At 35.4% G+C, this 17,515-nt stretch overlaps 2 protein-coding genes across 2 annotated transcripts; both read left to right on the top strand.

Annotated features, from left to right (window-relative positions):
• The first annotated feature begins 854 nt into the window (after positions 1–854).
• On the top strand, positions 855–1,700 carry LOC130470028 (uncharacterized). The gene is made up of 2 exons (XM_056839587.1): positions 855–1,342; positions 1,429–1,700. Exons 1-2 carry the CDS (start codon positions 1,223–1,225, stop codon positions 1,663–1,665), a joined length of 357 nt encoding a protein of 118 aa, XP_056695565.1. The 5' UTR covers positions 855–1,222; the 3' UTR covers positions 1,666–1,700.
• A 2,327-nt stretch (positions 1,701–4,027) lies between these two features.
• On the top strand, positions 4,028–17,433 carry LOC110788655 (uncharacterized). Its single transcript, XM_021993298.2, has 16 exons — positions 4,028–4,515; positions 4,606–4,767; positions 5,607–5,786; positions 5,899–5,956; positions 6,270–6,320; positions 6,465–6,547; positions 7,393–7,480; positions 8,685–8,726; positions 8,815–8,889; positions 9,029–9,097; positions 9,998–10,110; positions 11,182–11,294; positions 15,393–15,472; positions 16,232–16,352; positions 16,759–16,825; positions 16,913–17,433. Exons 1-16 carry the CDS (start codon positions 4,259–4,261, stop codon positions 17,043–17,045), a joined length of 1,692 nt encoding a protein of 563 aa, XP_021848990.1. The 5' UTR covers positions 4,028–4,258; the 3' UTR covers positions 17,046–17,433.
• The last annotated feature ends 82 nt before the right edge of the window (positions 17,434–17,515 follow it).

Genomic DNA, 17,515 nt, shown 5'->3' with positions numbered 1-17,515 from the left:
TTTTGGTGCAATTTTTTCCCGTCAAAAATCTATTTCCTAAAATATATCTCCTTTATTTACTATCATTTATTATAAATGATTCATGTATGGGGAAAAAAATATTGGATTACAGAATATGACAATAATAGATACACATATAATAATTTGTTCAATATTATTTTGGAAATATTTTAGTCAAATCGGTATATAAATTATGTAAAATTTATTTACTCATTATTTGATCAAATTAGCATATTAAGCATATAAAATATGTAAACATAGTAGGACCTAAATTTTATATTAGCTGATTAAATATGTATGTTCAAGATTTAATAATTATACATTAGCTTTAAGGGGAGAAATATTTTATACGGAATAAAACATGGTCAAATAATAATTTTAGAAGATTCGTGCGTGCATGGGGGGTATAATCTAGTTAAGATTTATTTACCAGTTATACTTGACTGGATTTATTTGTTGTTTGTTGCCAATTTACATTGTTTCCTAAATCAATATGTATCATTATTAGATTTGAGTCAATACATCATACATGTATAATTTAAATTCTCATATAATGATAAAATACGTTAATTAAAAAATAAATCGAAGAAGCAAATTAAGATTTATTTACCAGCTGTACAGCTGTACTTGACTGGATTTGTTGTTTGTTGCCAATTTACATTGTTTCCTAAATTAATATGGAGATAAAAGTTCATTGATATTAGGAAACTCATGAATAACAAACCGTGTGTAACTCAAGTACTTCAACTTAGGGAGCAAGTAATTAAAAAAAGGATTATTATTAATATATGATTTCATAAACCCTAATTCAAATCGAATAAGGTTTAATATATATATCTTGTTGTCTTGTGTTTGTTATATATATAGACCTACGTACAAAGTACCTAACCACAATTCCACACATCTCTCTACCTTTGCAAATTGCAATCATAAACCTCATTAATTCCAATTACCACAACCTCAAATTAATCTTAACCTTAATTAACCTCAAACCTTAATCCAAAATACTCGAATATGTTAGAAAATAGTGATACTTTAGGTCAACCCGTTTATATGGAGTGTCCTATTACTGTCTCTTTTGAAGATTCCATACATGAAATCCAAACAGTAACTATCAAAATCTTGAGGAAAGACAGAAGAAAATCAGTCAAGTCTGGAAATAAAATGTGTGGGAAATTTGGAATACGTTGTGATAAATTGTTGATACCTCGTTTTGAAGAAGATGATCCATGGGAAAAAATTCAGTATTGGTTGGAATTTATGGATGTTGATCAAACTTGTATTCAACATGCTTGTTCTACTATTCTTAACATTGCAAGATCTTCTTACAAAGAGTCTGATGGTAAGTCTTTTGTGTTGGATGTACAAATTACCATGTATGATAATGAAGATGACCTTTTTTTGAGCATCAATAAGGGTGGTCCACAGAGCTATATGTGTGATGAGTATGATGATGATGATGCTGAATATGATGATGATGATGAATATGTCGATGATGTCGATGATGCTGATGATGCTGATGATGATGATGATGATGATGACGATGACGATGACGACGACGATGATGGTGAAGCTGGTGATTTCAGACTAGAACTATTGAATGTCGTGATTATGTTTGCTTTAGCTAATAATCTTGTAGTATGGTTACTTAGGTTTATTTTTTGAAATACAATAATAAGTACTTTTAATTGATTTTGTAACCAGTTTTTAATTGATTACAAATTTTACAAATTGAGTTACTCTATGTAGTTTGTTTGTATATATTCTTAACTCATGGGTTCTGTTTTAATTTGGAGTATAAAAACAGAACTATTTGCATTCTGGGTAGAATATAGGTTGATAGTATTTGGTTTTAACTTATGCGTGTTACTCTTAATTGTACTCAGTTTAGTGCAGTCAGTATATGTGTGTCTTTTTATCTTAATTGTTCATAAATTGTTTGATAATCAATTTGCGGCTTATGATTAATTAATACTCCCTTCGTCTCTTAATACAAATTTTTCTATACGTATCATATAAGTTACGCAACGGAACCAATTAGTTAATATGTAACCAATTAGTTAAGAAATTGAACCAATTAGTTAAGCAACTAAAGTGGTCTTTCCGGTAAGGCGGTCTTACACAAAAGTTGCCGGTCTCTTAATACTCGACCCGGTTTGACTTTTTGCACTATTCACATATTTCACTTTGACCATATTTGTTTTCTAGTATATGAAAACAAATGTTAGTATATAATATATTGTTAATTTCATCTTAATATATATTTTCAAAATATTAAAATTTTTATAAGTTTTTATAATATGTAGTCAAAGAAATTGGTAGTCAAAGTTGTGTATTGACAAGCGTGTCCGGTCAAAACAGGTCGAGTATTAAGGGACGGAGGGAGTAGTCAGCAATAAAGGGTTTGACATAAGTTTACATGAAGATCCATATTAATAGTCGGGCCATTTATATTCTGTTCCCATCACTTAGTTTAAGTTGTGGCTTATTGGGAAATCTAATGACCAACTATTATCGTATTAGGAATTTGACTATTTTTTCCTTTTGGAATCTCTTCTCAGTTCTCAGTGTCTCCTCTCTCGAAAGACAGTAAGTTTGATTGTGCTACTTTGATCTATCTTCTAGTTTGTTGATCGTGTACTGTCTCCTATTATTGTTTGGAAAGAAATAGGAGTGTTTTGGGCCATATTTATAGCCTTATAGGTTATATAATGGTGTGGCATGCATATGAGGGCGTGGACATTTTGATGAATTAATGGGGATTAGTTCAAAGTGTTTAATTTTGTGAATACCCTCTATAAATGAGAGGAACAAGTATACAGTTGCGACTCGGGCGGGGTTCCGATCCGATAAGGCACTTCATCTTATCTTCATAAAAAAAAGTATATAGTTGTGAAATACGGATGTGTACTACACCTGTCTCAATAGAGAGAGAGTTCATTTAACAAGTTCAAAGGAGATTTTACCTTAGAACCATAAGGCAATAAGGGAAATATCATTAGTCTTATTAAGTGATTAAGTCTCTCATTTTTATTAAGGTGGGACCCTTACATAGTTACATTTGTTGTTTGAGAAGACTTGCTTCAACAATAGTCTAGGTTCAAATAGAAAATCAATCACGAAGATCAAGCCACATATCTAGTTGCTTGCAGAATTGGAAATAGGGCAGTTGAAGATACGAGCGAACCTAGTTTAGATTCGGAAGAACCAAGCTAAATTTGGATGAACTCGGAAACTAGTTTTGGCGAACAATTTGGCACGAACATTTCAGTTGCTCACTCCCACTAGATTTATGTGAACCAAACACAAAGTGTCTGTTTTTTAAAAGTTGAAACACATAAGGACGAACCACCTTAAACCTCTACTCCTCTAGTCTCTTGAGGCTAAACCTCAAGTGGCTTGTGATCCCAAATACAACCATTTTTACTACAAACACAACATATGTCAGTACCAAAAACGTAAATGACTTGTATAGTTGTACTGGTACTTCTTATCAATATATTAGTGTACCTATACCACACTAATCTTAATACCAATATCAAATTAATAGACACCAATACAGAGTCACTTATACCCATATAAACACAAGCCACTAAAAATTTAGGGCTCGTTCAGTATCATTTTTTGTTTCCACTTTTATGTTTTTTACAAAACCAAAAACCAAAATATGAAAACCAGAAAAAATAGTTTTCAGTTTTTTATTGTCAATTTTCTAAATTAACATGATTTACAATAGATATAACTATCTTTTAGTTCATAATACAATCTAAAGCATATGACTTATTAAACCAAAAAACTAAAAACTGAAAACTGACAGTTATACTGAACGGGCCTTTAGAGTTCCTGCAGTACTCTACGGCTCTACCTTTTGGTGGGTTGAGTTACACAAACATTTGAGTGGGTACATGATCCAATGATTTGCCCCGAACGAGGGAAAGTGAATACAGTCACCGATTCACCGCCAGGCACGTGATCTATAAACTGTCAGTCATACTAGTTCTTACTTCTTTATCATAACATTAGTCAACAAGTCAACACTCTAAACTGAGGGAAGATAACACAGACTTCTGAAAAAACAATTCACAGGGAAAACAAAAATGGATGTACTGACCTTCGGAATAATAGTAGGAATTATAATTCTGTTTTTCGCCATTGTTTGCATTTTCACCATTGAAGGCGCCTGCAACCGCCGCTCCACCTAACTCAAAACTCTCTCACTCTTCCACCACCACTCAATTCTCAGTTTCTCTCTCCTCAAATGTGGCGAAGGCAATTCAGCAGTACCGCGACTGCGATTACCGCGCTAAAAGACAAAAAGTGGGACGCCTTAGTAATCGGAGGAGGCCACAACGGTTTGACGGCGGCGGCTTACTTAGCTCGCGGTGGATTATCCGTCGCCGTCCTTGAGCGGCGTCACCTTGTCGGCGGTGCTGCTGTTACGGAGGAGTTAATCCCTGGGTTTAAGTTCTCGCGCTGTAGTTATCTCCAGAGTCTTCTTCGTCCTTCCATCATCAAGTACTTTCTCTCTCTTAATTATCTCTGCCTTTCTTAATTTATAAATTTATGTTTATTTAATGTGATGAATGATGGTGGAATGAATTATAGAGAGTTGGAATTGGAGAGACATGGAATGAAGCTACTGAGGAGAGATCCGTCGTCGTTTACGCCGTGTTCGGATGGGAGATATCTTTTGTTAGGGCCTGATAAGGAGCTTAATCGTTCCGAGATCTCCAAGTTCTCCTTAAGTGATGCTGATGCTTATCCCAGGTATTTTAATTTTTAGCTTTTTGCAAGAAATTTTTGTTGTCTTTTGGTGTGCAATGATTGATATTGTTCAAAACATAGGAATTTATGATCATTTAATTTGTAGCAATAATTTGTTTTATGATCATGTGTAGCTTGAATTAGGATTTGTTCAACAGATAGGGAAAAGTTGTAGAATGAGCATTTGTAGCTTGAAAGTTGGAACAATTTGTTCAAAAGTTAGGGCTAATTGTTGTATGATCATGTGCAACTTGGAATACGCCGATTGGTGAAATAGTATTGGTTCTGAATCTTCTGATATGGCTATGATTGATAGCAGGCTGGTTCTGTTGCGTTATTTTTTTTTTAAATACTGCTTCATGCCATGTGTTTATGTGTGTAAATTTTGGACCCAATCTATGAGCATCTTGAATAGGAAATGGTTTGAAGAGGCTTGTGAGTGATGCTAGTATACTGTAATATGTTTCTCCTTGTTGGTTGCTTCAGAATGCTAGATTTTATTCCCTGCTTAGTTTTGATTTGATAATAATGGTTTAATCTGGCTATTCTTTTATGTATATGCATGAATTACATGAAGTGATGAATGAAGATAACATATATTTTTAAGACTTGAGCCGTCTTGATTACTGATTATATTGAAGCATACTGAATGTTGTCAGTGGATGATAGCCAAAAAGTTTAATAATTAGAAGTTCATCACTATCAGGATGAGGTATAAGAACTCATGCTTGTGCAATGTGCACCTCTTTACTTGCAATCATTCTCACATTGAGGTATAACATTTATACAATATAATGGTGTTTGATTTTATTATCTTGAGCTATTTTGATGTCCATCTGCAGATACGAGAGTCAGCTTGAACGGTTCTGTAAATTCTTGGATCCGATTCTGGATTCACCGACTCCTGAGAATTTAAAAGGTGCGTCATCTTTTGGTGACAAGATGAAGAGTAAGTTGTACAAGTCAACTTTTTGGTCTTCCTGCCTTCATCGTGCCGCTTCCCTTGGGCAAAAAGAGATGGTGTAAGAATTCATTTTTCTGATTCAAGACACTAGTATACAAATTTTTGGGTAGTTTGAAGTTCGGGAGCTATAAGTATTTATTGTTGCAATGTACTGTCCTGCTGGATCACAGGGATTTTATGGACCTTCTTTTGTCCCCAGCCTCAAAGGTTCTGAATAACTGGTTTGAGGTAATAACTTCTTCAGCTGCTACTGTCTGACTATGTATAGCATCTTTAGTAGTTACCACCTGCCGCTAATCACTAAATCAAATTTGTTACTATGAAATGCCATTCTTGTTTTTGAAGGCTTTTGAGGCCAATAAACAAACCTACCTTAGCTGTACCTGGAGTTTTACTGCTGGAAGCAAACCACTAAACCCCAAAAAATAAATGCACACACTGTATTGTTTTTCGTGTTGCTGGTATTTAGCTCCCCTTTAATTCTAATGTTGTTTCTTATTTTGCTGAGTCCGTAACTTCGTATGTCCTTAATTTTTTGCAGTCTGATGTTCTAAAAGCAACACTTGCAACAGATGCTGTAATAGGAAGCATGGTATGTAATTTGTTTGAGCTACTGTCTGTGGTACAATTATTTTATATTTGAGACAAGAGTTGTGGTGGTACTGTGTTGTTTGGTGGTGGTTGTGCCTGACCTACTTAAACAAAATTAAATGTGATTTATCGTTTACTCTAATAGGCAAGTGTGCACACGCCAGGTAGCGGGTATGTGTTACTACATCATGTGATGGGAGAAACAAACGGAGAACGTGGCGTATGGTCGTAAGTATTCATTTTTTTTTTCAGAGTTTCATCTTTGTACATTTGGATTCATGATGCCTGTAAGTTGTCTTTTTTATAGGAAGGCTTCACAGTGTATGTTGTCCAACTGCTCATCTATTACTGAAAAGCTTGCAACAACCAAGGAAAAAAGAAAAGAAAAGAGAGAGACTGAAGCTTTTTCTGAAACACTTTTCTTTACTCTAGCTTTAGCCTTTTCCTAGGACCTGTCATCTATGTGGATTAAATATAATTGACGAAGGTGGGAAGGGATTATTACAAATTTAAAACAACATATCTAAATGTAGGATCCAGCATTCAAGCCCATGGTTTGGTAAAATGGTCCTTAAACTCCATCCATGCTAACGACGTGTTTACTTAGGGCCCCTGTTAGAGTGTTAGACACCACATTCATTGTTTTTAGCCTGTTCCAGCCAAGAGTTATTTCGTACAGTTAGCTTATCATCTAAGCTTAATTTCCAAATTTAAAAGCTAGTGGTGTCTCTTACTTCATAGTGATATTAACACTACAAAGCCAGCTTAAGTTCCCTATTGGTGGCTGAGCAACCCGTGCTTGGTGAATCCTACCCGTGTTGGATTCAGTATCACACATTTCTTATGACACCTACATTATCTTTGAATTCTTGTGTAATTGCACGGAAAATCATCATAGAGGTTGGTTCTAATCATATGGAAATTCATGATACGGCCAATGATTAGAAAGGATAGTGGGGAAAGTATTTTCTGTGAACCTTTGTCTTCTTGCTTTAAAATGTGGAGACAAATAGATCATGCTGACCATGAAACGACATATCTTTGCCAATCATATTCTTTACTGTATTTTTCAGGTATGTAGAAGGGGGAATGGGTTCTGTCTCCTTAGCCATCAACCATGCAGCAAAAGAAGCTGGAGCACACGTAGTGACCAGTGCTGAAGTAAGTATTACATTATTATTGTTTCTTTCATATAAATCTTGCACCTGAATTCCTTTTCATTATATCATGATTTTGATTTCTCCCTTTGCTCTATTTTGTTGGTAATTAGAGGCTGGTATCATCTGTTCATATCCATTTTGGTGTTGGAGTGCTTAATGTCTGGCTTCTTTTCAGCTTCTACATGCACTAAAGACTGAAACAAAAATCTCTTGAAAACCAGCCGAGAGGTTGTCAAATAAATCTTTGAATGATCATGCTTTAAGTTCCTTTCTACGTAGGATCACTAGAAATGTGCTGTCCAACTTTGGTTTGGGTTCATTTTCTGTTCGACAGGGAAATGATTTTTAAATGAGTAGCCTTTATTATTCCACATTTTAAAGGCACGTGCACCCTCTTCTGTGTCACGTGAGCATACATGTTATTTCTAATGTATATGGCAAGTTGCTATATATAGTAACTAATTAGATTGGCCGTTGTGTCCGACTTCCCATCTTGTTCTTCCTAGGACATACCAAGAGCTTGCACTCCAGAATGGCTGTCTGAAAACTTTCATTTGGCATGCTATTGAAATGTTAATGAGTCATTTTAAGCTTTGGGTTTCAATGGACTTGATCAAATGTCTACCTAGATTTTCCTATTTACTTTGTACTTATTGTCAAATAATTTCCCTAAGAGGCATGAAAGTAGTCTTCTCAATGAGACTGAATTTGAGGATGTATTATAAAAATAGAAAGAAAGGAATGGGGTTGTCATTCTTGAAAAAGGAGCAGTTATAATGAATGAACATAGTGAATCAATATGGAGATTAAGAAGAGTGAAACAGTAGAGAGAAAAACTGTGGGTGTGGGGACAACCTTTAATAAGAAGTAGAGGAACAGCTTACTAAAAGAGTATGAATAGATTGGTTAGGACATCCAGCAAAAGGATGTGGGATTAATGTGGGATGCAATAATTCAAAGAAAATAGTCTTCAGATAAACTAAGCAAAGTGTAATAACTCACAACAAAGAAGTGAAGAAAACCCATTTTCACATTGTGGTATCGTGAAATAAAAGGAGAGTCAGTTGTCTTTCAGATTAGGGGTCTTCTATAAACAGCCTCTATATAGTGTAAATAAGTTACGGTTCAGAATATGTAAATGTTTACTATTTTATGTAATCTGGTTCTATGTGTGGTAACTAATAACAATTCTTGGTTTTTTCTAGGTTTCACAGCTGATGACCGGGGACTCTGGAGCTGTAGAGGGGGTTGGTTACGCTATTTTGATATTCAAACTTTCTTTTGCAGCTAGTAGTGGATCAATACACTGACACATATATTATTTTATTACTCTAGGTATTGCTGGCTGATGGAACGCAGGTTCACTCCTCCATTGTGCTATCTAACGCAACCCCTTACAAAACTTTTGTGGTAAACTTCCTCGATGTGGAAGCATTTGTCCAATTTTATGAATCGCAGAAGATCAACTGTGTCCTCTAATTGTAGATTATTTATTTTTAAGAAGGGGATATCTTGGCTTTCTTATAAAAAATTGTCTTATTGAATGCAGGATTTCGTGCCAGATCATAAACTTCCTGATGAATTTCTCCGCACCATCAAGAACTCTGACTATAGTTCTGTAAGAATATTTCAGATTATCTATAAAAGTGGAAACATCATTATTGTTTTTATATGTCTCTTGTTCTTGTTATTGATGAATAGATTTTATATACTTATTGAATATTGATCTAGTTTAGACAGTTTTGGATCTATAAACTTGATTCAGTGTCCTTTTTGTAATCAAGAGCCCAAATATGAAGTATTTTCCCAGCCTGGATATAGCAATATTTACGTCCAAATTTGTGGTCTGTTCACCTGTATCATTAAATTATTCATGGGTGATTCATCTTATTTCCGTCTGCTTTCTGCGATTCTCTCAAATAATAGCAACAGTGGTACTCACCTATTTTGTTGCTTTCTTGCTCTGGCACCGTGGTTAACTAAGAATGAGTAATGTAACTGAGATTAGGAACCTTGTGATGGGGAGGAGAAATTTGAATAGACTTGGAGGTGGTGTTTTTAGGTTTACCTTCAATTTTCAGATGCCCTTATTAGTGATGGGCTCGTGTAATTTGACCTCTGGCAATATACTGTAGATTTTCTTTAGTGGAAGTGGTGGAGGCTTATGTTTTGGATACACTTATTAGTCTTGAATTGGGTAGTAAGACTTGCGATGGAGATGAGCATCAATCAAAGTTTATTTTGATGGAATTTGATCTTCTAGCCCACAATTGTTGGCCACCTTTTGGCGGTGGCTCATTCTTCGTACTGGTATATAATTTGCCTTTGCTTTGACATATTTGCTAAAGAACTGCTAGATAAATTACATGGGTGCACAACTGCTATGAAACTACGGTACAACTTGCTAGTATCTCATTGTTATTTTCATTTTGAATGATCTTCTAGCCCACAATTGTTGGCATGGCTTCTACTTAATGTTCCAAACTAACTTAAGATGCTTTTGGACATACTTGAGCAGGGAACCACAAAAATAAATTTAGCAGTTGACAAGTTGCCCCAGTTTGATTGTTGCGATAGCAAAATGGATGCCGGCCCTCAGCATGTTGGTACTATTCATATTGGTTCAGAAAGGTACGGTATCAGTTAAATGGTGTGCACGAACTATCACTGCTTCTCATGGTTGCACATTGTTACGTATGGTAATCATGCTGATATCTGTAGTAAACTAGCTTTTGCCCATGCCTTGCAACTAGTTTATCTCTCGAATCCAGCTTAAAACTTATACTGGCTGCCTGCATGTGAGAATAGGAGCTTTTTGTCAAATAGATCAAATGATTTGTGAATGAAATTGAGTGTTTGTTTTAAATCAATATACAGGGTTTATCAATCGTGTTTTCCTTCTAAAATGGCTAGTACTATAACAGGATGTGTATGTTTTTGTTTACATGTTTAGTTAGGAGCAGCTTTTGTGATGACTGGCTGTAGGAAAGATATCATATATTGATATCTGTGATTGTATTGTTAAAACTTAAGACCCTACTTTGAATTTGAAACTGCAAATCCTGCTAGCAGTTGAGCAAAATATCTACTAGTATCACTAAGGTACCAACTCACTCGTGAATTTTAGCAGTTGATGAGTTGCCCCAAGAGAACCTTTTTCTCCTGGAATCTAGAGTGTCACAGAAAAACCAAGACCTTTGGACTTGGAATCTAGATGACCCAAAAATGCAACAGCCACAGAACACTCATGCTCCGTTTGGTAGGGCGTAAAACATTTTCCGGGAAAACTGTTTTCCTCTATTTTCAATTTTACATTGTTTGGTTTGCGAATGAGTGTAAAACCATTTTCCCTTTAACGTGAAGGGAAAACTGTTTCCTTCCTTTTGCCTTATCTCCCTTATACACTCTTCTCACTACTTGCTTACATTCCCTTTCATTTTCCTTTTGTTTCTTCATTTTTCTTACATGGAACCAAACAACGGAAAACCAATGTTGGAATTGTGTTTTCCATTGTAAATTGTTTTCCATGAAAATCATTTTACACTGAAAATGTTTTACACCCAACCAAACGGAGCCTCAATGCAAATCTGTTAAGAACTTACCCTTGAAAGCCTGGTAAATATGGTTCAATGTTGTAATCTCGAGATGAAAAAGTCACGATGAAATATTATTTTTGACTTGTTTTGGTGCTGCTTTTTACAGCATGGAGGAGATTCATTCTGCCTGTCAAGACGGTTTGAATGGCTTACCATCACGAAGACCAGTTATTGAAATGACGATCCCTTCTGTGTTAGATAAAACGATATCCCCTCCAGGTACTCGTTCAATATATGATTTCTGATGGGGTAGATAGAATATTAACCACCTCTGATCTGATAGAAAGAATCCCCGCCTCTAAATTTTCTCATTTACTCCCTTTTTTTCAAAGAACTTTTGAGCCGTTGGAATATACATTGGTCAGGAAGAATCTGTTACATGCCATTACTAAAGTTATTTGGGGAAAATCTATTTACTCACCTAGTCAGCTATTCTACAGTAACAACAACGACATAAGTTATTTTCTCTTAAGATGGTGATTTCCATGAAATGACAACAACAAAAAACAAAAAAACAAAAAAACAAGGCTGAAGGAAGCAGGGTATATTAGCATTGCTAAAACTTTATTGTAAATCACAATTTTGCTTAAAATGATCGGATTTTTCATGAAATACCCCCGAGTTTTGGCGGAATTCACCAAATGCCCCTCGACTTTCAGAAATACATAAATTACCCCTGTTTCAAAACATAATACACCAAATACCCTTATGACGTCATCAACCCTAATTAACCAATCTAACTCACCCATTAACCCATGTTTTACCAATTAATCCACTAAACTCCTAATTAACCCTTTTTTTTTCTTTTTCTTTTTTCTCTTCTCTCTCCCCCCTCGTTCTTCATGTTTCTTCCATGGATCTCCATCTCCACCAAGATTGTTGACTTGCCAGCCGCCACCATCGCCGCCAAGCAACACTAACAACATTAACAACGACGGTAGAAGCAGGCTGGCAACATCACCACCAACTCATTTTCTCTCCTTTTGTTGCGACAAGTCCAACTCCATCAACCTCATCTCCCTCGGCAACTCCGACATCTCCATCAACAACTCCGACATAGCCATCAACAACTCCGACATCTCCCTCAACAACTCCGACATAGCCATCAACAACTCCGACATCTCCCTCAGCAACTCCATTAACAACCAGCTCTCCAAGAATGCAAATTAAGATCCGAAAATCGCATAGAAGAAAATCAAATACTAGAATCGCATAGAAGCAAAATCAATCAATTTTTTGGGCGAAATTCCCTAGCGTCCACCGTCGCTGCGCTGATTCCCCCGATAGAAGAAGAATCAGCCGAAGAAGTCGTAACCCTATGCATAGGCGGAGGCAGGAGAGGTGGGGAAGAAGGTGGTGGTGATTTGAGGAGAGAGAAATCGAAGTTGGTGGAGGAGGAAGTGGTGTTGGCTGGTGGTGGTGCAACGAGGAGGCACAAGAAGACGGACGGGAGAGAGGAGGGAACTGCAAGGTGGGGAGCAACGCTGCTTGAGGAGTAGAGGAGAAGAGCGACGAAAGCAGGGGAAGAGGGAGGATGAGTGGCTGAGTTTTGGCTCACTTTCTTTGAAGTTCTTCGTTCTTCAATTTTCGTTGATTCTCTTCAAATTTCTTCGAATTTGTTCAACTGCTTTGATTTTTTTTTTTTTTGCTTGGTTTGGCTTCAATGGAAGTGGTGTTTGCTTGGTGAGCTGATGGAAGGAGGAAGGAGGAAAGAGGAAGGAGAGAGAGAAAAGAAAAAAAATGGGTGGGTTAGTGGGTTAATGGGTGGGTTAGTTAGGTTTGTTAATGGGTGGGTTGATTAGGGTGTTAATTAGGGATTAGATTGGTTAATTAGACGTTAATTGGTCGATTATAGGTTTGATGACGTCATTAAAGATATTTGTTGTATTAAGTTTTGAAATAAGGGTATTTGGTGTATTATGTTTTGAAACAGGGGTAATTTATGTATTTCTGAAAGTCCAGGGGCATTTGGTGAATTCCGCCAAAACTCGGGGGTATTTCATGAAAAATCCGTAAAATGATTGATTGTAGCTGCAAACTCAGTATTCAGTTGGGAAAAACCTAATCTGACATTGATGGAGCACCACAGAAGTTTTCTGCTGTTTCCTAAATTGCATTTTCTTGTTTCTAAATGATTTGTGTAAATAGAATCAGCGCGAAACCAATAGCGTACCTCCCCTAAAACTATATAAAAAAAGTAACAGATCTAAACTATAGAAGTAACATACCTAAACTAAAAAAGTACCTCCTCTAAAATTATATAAAATAAAAGTAACATGTCTAAACTATAGAAGTAACATACTTAAACTAAAAATGTACCTCCCCTAAAACTATTCCGTATAAAAAAAAAGTAACATGTCTAAACTATAGAAGTAACATACCTAAACTAAAAAGTACCTCATCTAAAATTATAAGAAAAAGTAACATGTCTAAACTATAGAAGTAACATACCTAAACTAAAAAAAATACCTCCTCTAAAATTATTAAAAAAAAAAGTAACATGTCTAAACTATAGAAGTAACATACCTAAACTAAGAACGTATCTCCCCTAAAACTACTCCGTATAAAAAAAAGTAACATGTATAAACTATAGAAGTAACATACCTAAACTAAAAAAAGTATTTCCTCTAAAATTATATAAAAAAAAGTAACATGTCTAAACTATAGAAGTAACATACCTAAACTAAGAAGGTATCTCCCCCAAAACTACTCCGTATAAAAAAAAGTAACATGTATAAACTATAGAAGTAACATACCTAAACTAAAAAAAGTATTTCCTCTAAAATTATAAAAAAAAAGTAACATGTCTAAACTATGGAAGTAACATACCTAAACTAAGAAGGTATCTCCCCCAAAACTACTCCGTATAAAAAAAAAGTAATATGTATAAACTATAGAAGTAACATACCTAAACTAAAAAAAGTATTTCCTCTAAAATTATAAAAAAAAAGTAACATGTCTAAACTATAAAAGTACCATACCTAAACTAAGAAGGTATCTCCCCTAAAACTACTCCGTATAAAAAAAGTAACATGTATAAACTATAGAAGTAACATACCTAAACTAAAAAAAGTACCTCCTCTAAAATTATAAAAAAAGTAACATGTCTAAACTATATAAGTAACATACTTAAATTCGCAAGTGTGAACTGGTCTCACCATCAGTTGATGGTGAGGACAGTCTCATATAAGAATTTGGAAAATAGAATTTGTTGTATGTGCTATATGCGCTGAAACATCCAAGCAATTACGTTAATTCGCCACCTTTTCTTGTTTTTTTTTTTTTTTTGATAAGGAAAGAAAACCCAGGCGGACTACCTGACACCATTCTTTCGAATGGGTGAATTACAATGACTCCGAGCTAGTAAAATACTTCTTGTAGAACAAAATGTACAATGAAACTACGCTCCAACCTCATACTACCCCAGCCCCAATTCCAAGTAAACTTGGTGAATAGACTTCAAAGATAGACGAATAGTCGAACGGTATATGATGACGCTCCATTCTCCAGAAGAAAACAAACCCGAAGCCCGACACTACCGTTACACTAGAACTACACTGAATCTAAACTATAAACAACCTGTACATCAAACTAAGAAAAAACCCTACGAAAAAACAAAATACCAATAGATCTAAAGCTAAGAAAACAAAAAAATTAACTTAAAAATATAATGTACAAGATATACAACAAATACGGACTAAACAGAATTAGAAATTAACAAATCATATACAAACTAATCAATAGAGGATAATGATGAAATTAAGATGGCAAAGATCTCGAGGGAAGCCGGCTGAGGCAAATGAGATTGACCACCGGCCAATAGGACGTTGAGCAGTAAAGCATTGAAGAGATGATAATGACGAAACAGAATCCGACTAAGGATGAAAGGGATTGTCCGGCTGAGGACGAAGAGAGGAAGATACTTTCATGTGAGCGACTCAGATCTAAGAAACGGGAACTGGTTCGGAGGCTAGGGTAATTTCGGACATGGATCTTTGGCGGTGGTGGCTACGACCAGTGAAAGAAATGTTGCCGGCGTACGGCTGAGAATTGGTCCGACTGAGGACACTTCTCAAAATTCGAGTTGACATGCTTTTTCTCGAGATTTCTTCATAGAATTGCTTTATTAGCCAGAGAAATCTAAGAAAACTCTTTAAATTAGGCTGAGAAAGTGTAGATCTAAAGGGTTTTTCTTCGAGTGTGTGGGTGGCTGGAGATATTTCTGAGGGAGGGTGGCTGTAGTTTTAACTTAGGGTTTTTTCTGTTACTTTTCTTCGCCACCTTTTCTTGTAATGGTGAGAATGCTATTTCTTATAGGAAAACATGTAATCAACTTATTCATACAATACACACCCTATCAACCATCAGATGGAAGCTGGCAAGACACTGCATACAGGGTGAGTTCGCTTTCAGTTTCATATCCAATGTCAGTTCAACATGGTATGAATATGCTATAGCTTATGCATTTTACATGTTTTAAGCTTATGGTTTTTTGTGGTTCATGGTGTCCTTATGTACATCTATACTACTCCCTCCGTATTTTAAAAAGACATATACTTTTCTTAAACGGCCGTATTTTAAAAGGAGATAGACTTTCCTTTTTTGACATGTTTTGTTCCCCACTTTTAATTATATTAATATTTCTCTTTTTCTTGTGGTCCTCATACTTACTCACATTATCTTTTTACTATAATAAATAATTCACTCACTACCCCCACTTTCATCTTATTTTAATAAATTCAACTCACTCTCCTAAAATTACCTGTCGGTCAAACTGTTTCTCTTTTTAAAATACAGAGGAGTAATATTTTAAAACAGAATGTTTTGCATATCATGATGCCACGTGTCACTCTTAATTTAATTTATTTTATTATTTATAAAATCATCATTTTATATTCATCCTTTCCACATCTCCACCATAATTAGATGTTCTTTTCTCTTAAAATTAATCTTGGCTATTTTATATTTTAATTTAAATGCATTGTACTTCAAATTAATCATATTTATTATTTCAAAATTTTCGTATCATCTTCTATATTACATAGCCAATATAACCAGATTTTTAAATTAGGAAACCCGTGCGATAAAAAACTAGTTTCTTGTGATTTAGTTTGCTCGTCATAAATGCCCCCTACAATTACCTCCACTTTGTGCAGGAGTCGTTTGCAAAACGGTGTTTCTCCTTGATTGATGAATATGCACCTGGCTTCAGCTCATCAATTCTTGGATATGACATGCTTACTCCTCCAGACCTAGAGAGTGAATTTGGTTTAACAGGTGCTTGTGCTGTATTACTCCCTCCGTCCTGAATTACTCGTCATGATTTCCTTATAAAGTCGTCCCAATTTACCTGCCTCGTTTTTATAAATGGCATGAATTTACTAATTTTTTATAATCTCTCTTACTTGAAGGACCTACTTATATTCTTACTCTCTAAAAAGGTTTATTTGTCACTAACTATATTAAAAAAAATACCCCACTATCAACTACCACCTAATTAAATATGAAGTCTAACTATATTGCTCAAAAATCTCAAAACTCTATGTCAAAACACTATGTCAGTCAAAGCGGGGCAAGTAATTCGGGACGGAAGGAGTACTACCTAGTATGACCTTGCATTATATCATGTTCTAACTTGAATGCATATATAAATATATAAACATCTTTCAAAATGGTTTTTCAGGAGGAAATATCTTTCATGGTGCTATGGGATTAGATTCTCTCTTTCTTATGAGACCTGCAAAAGGATGGTAAATTCTGCTTGATTATTCACTTTATAGATATATTGCCTGCTAATGGTGATTATTTCTTTACCCTTTCAACTATTCTTTTAACAGGTCAAATTATAGGACACCACTAGAAGGATTGTATTTGTGTGGAAGTGGAGCTCACCCTGGTGGCGGGGTTATGGGCGCACCTGGGCGCAATGCCGCACATGCAGTTCTCAATGATATTAAGAAGAAAAAATAAGAAGGCACAGAGTAGAGATGGCAATGGATCCTAGACCCTGTTCAGATTAGTTATATAGGATCTAGAACTTCAAATTCTGGACGTTGTGGATCCGGATTCGCTTCTGACAGATAGGATCTGAGTCCTATTTTTTAGATTCTGATCCGGTCCCGATTCGGCCTGTCTATCCGTTTTAAAAGAAATCTTATGTTTAATGAAAAATACATGTGGATCTAGATCATGAAAAATACATGAAAAATACATCTGGATCTGGATAGGATTCAGCCTAAATCGTTGCCATCCCTAGCATGAAGGGGTATGGAGAATTGTACAGTTTCATGCTGGACTATTGCATCATTAAGCTACTGTACAAATAATATTTTCATTTAACATTTTAACCTTTTGTGGATGCATATCATCCAAGTCAGAAAAGTTGAGCATCTTGCTAACGTTGTAATTTTATGCTTGTTTTCCATATAAGAGAACGCGCT

This window comes from Spinacia oleracea, chromosome 3, assembly GCF_020520425.1.
Source record: "Spinacia oleracea cultivar Varoflay chromosome 3, BTI_SOV_V1, whole genome shotgun sequence".
Taxonomy (NCBI): domain Eukaryota; kingdom Viridiplantae; phylum Streptophyta; class Magnoliopsida; order Caryophyllales; family Amaranthaceae; genus Spinacia; species Spinacia oleracea.
This window is presented reverse-complemented; position numbering and strand designations above follow the sequence as displayed.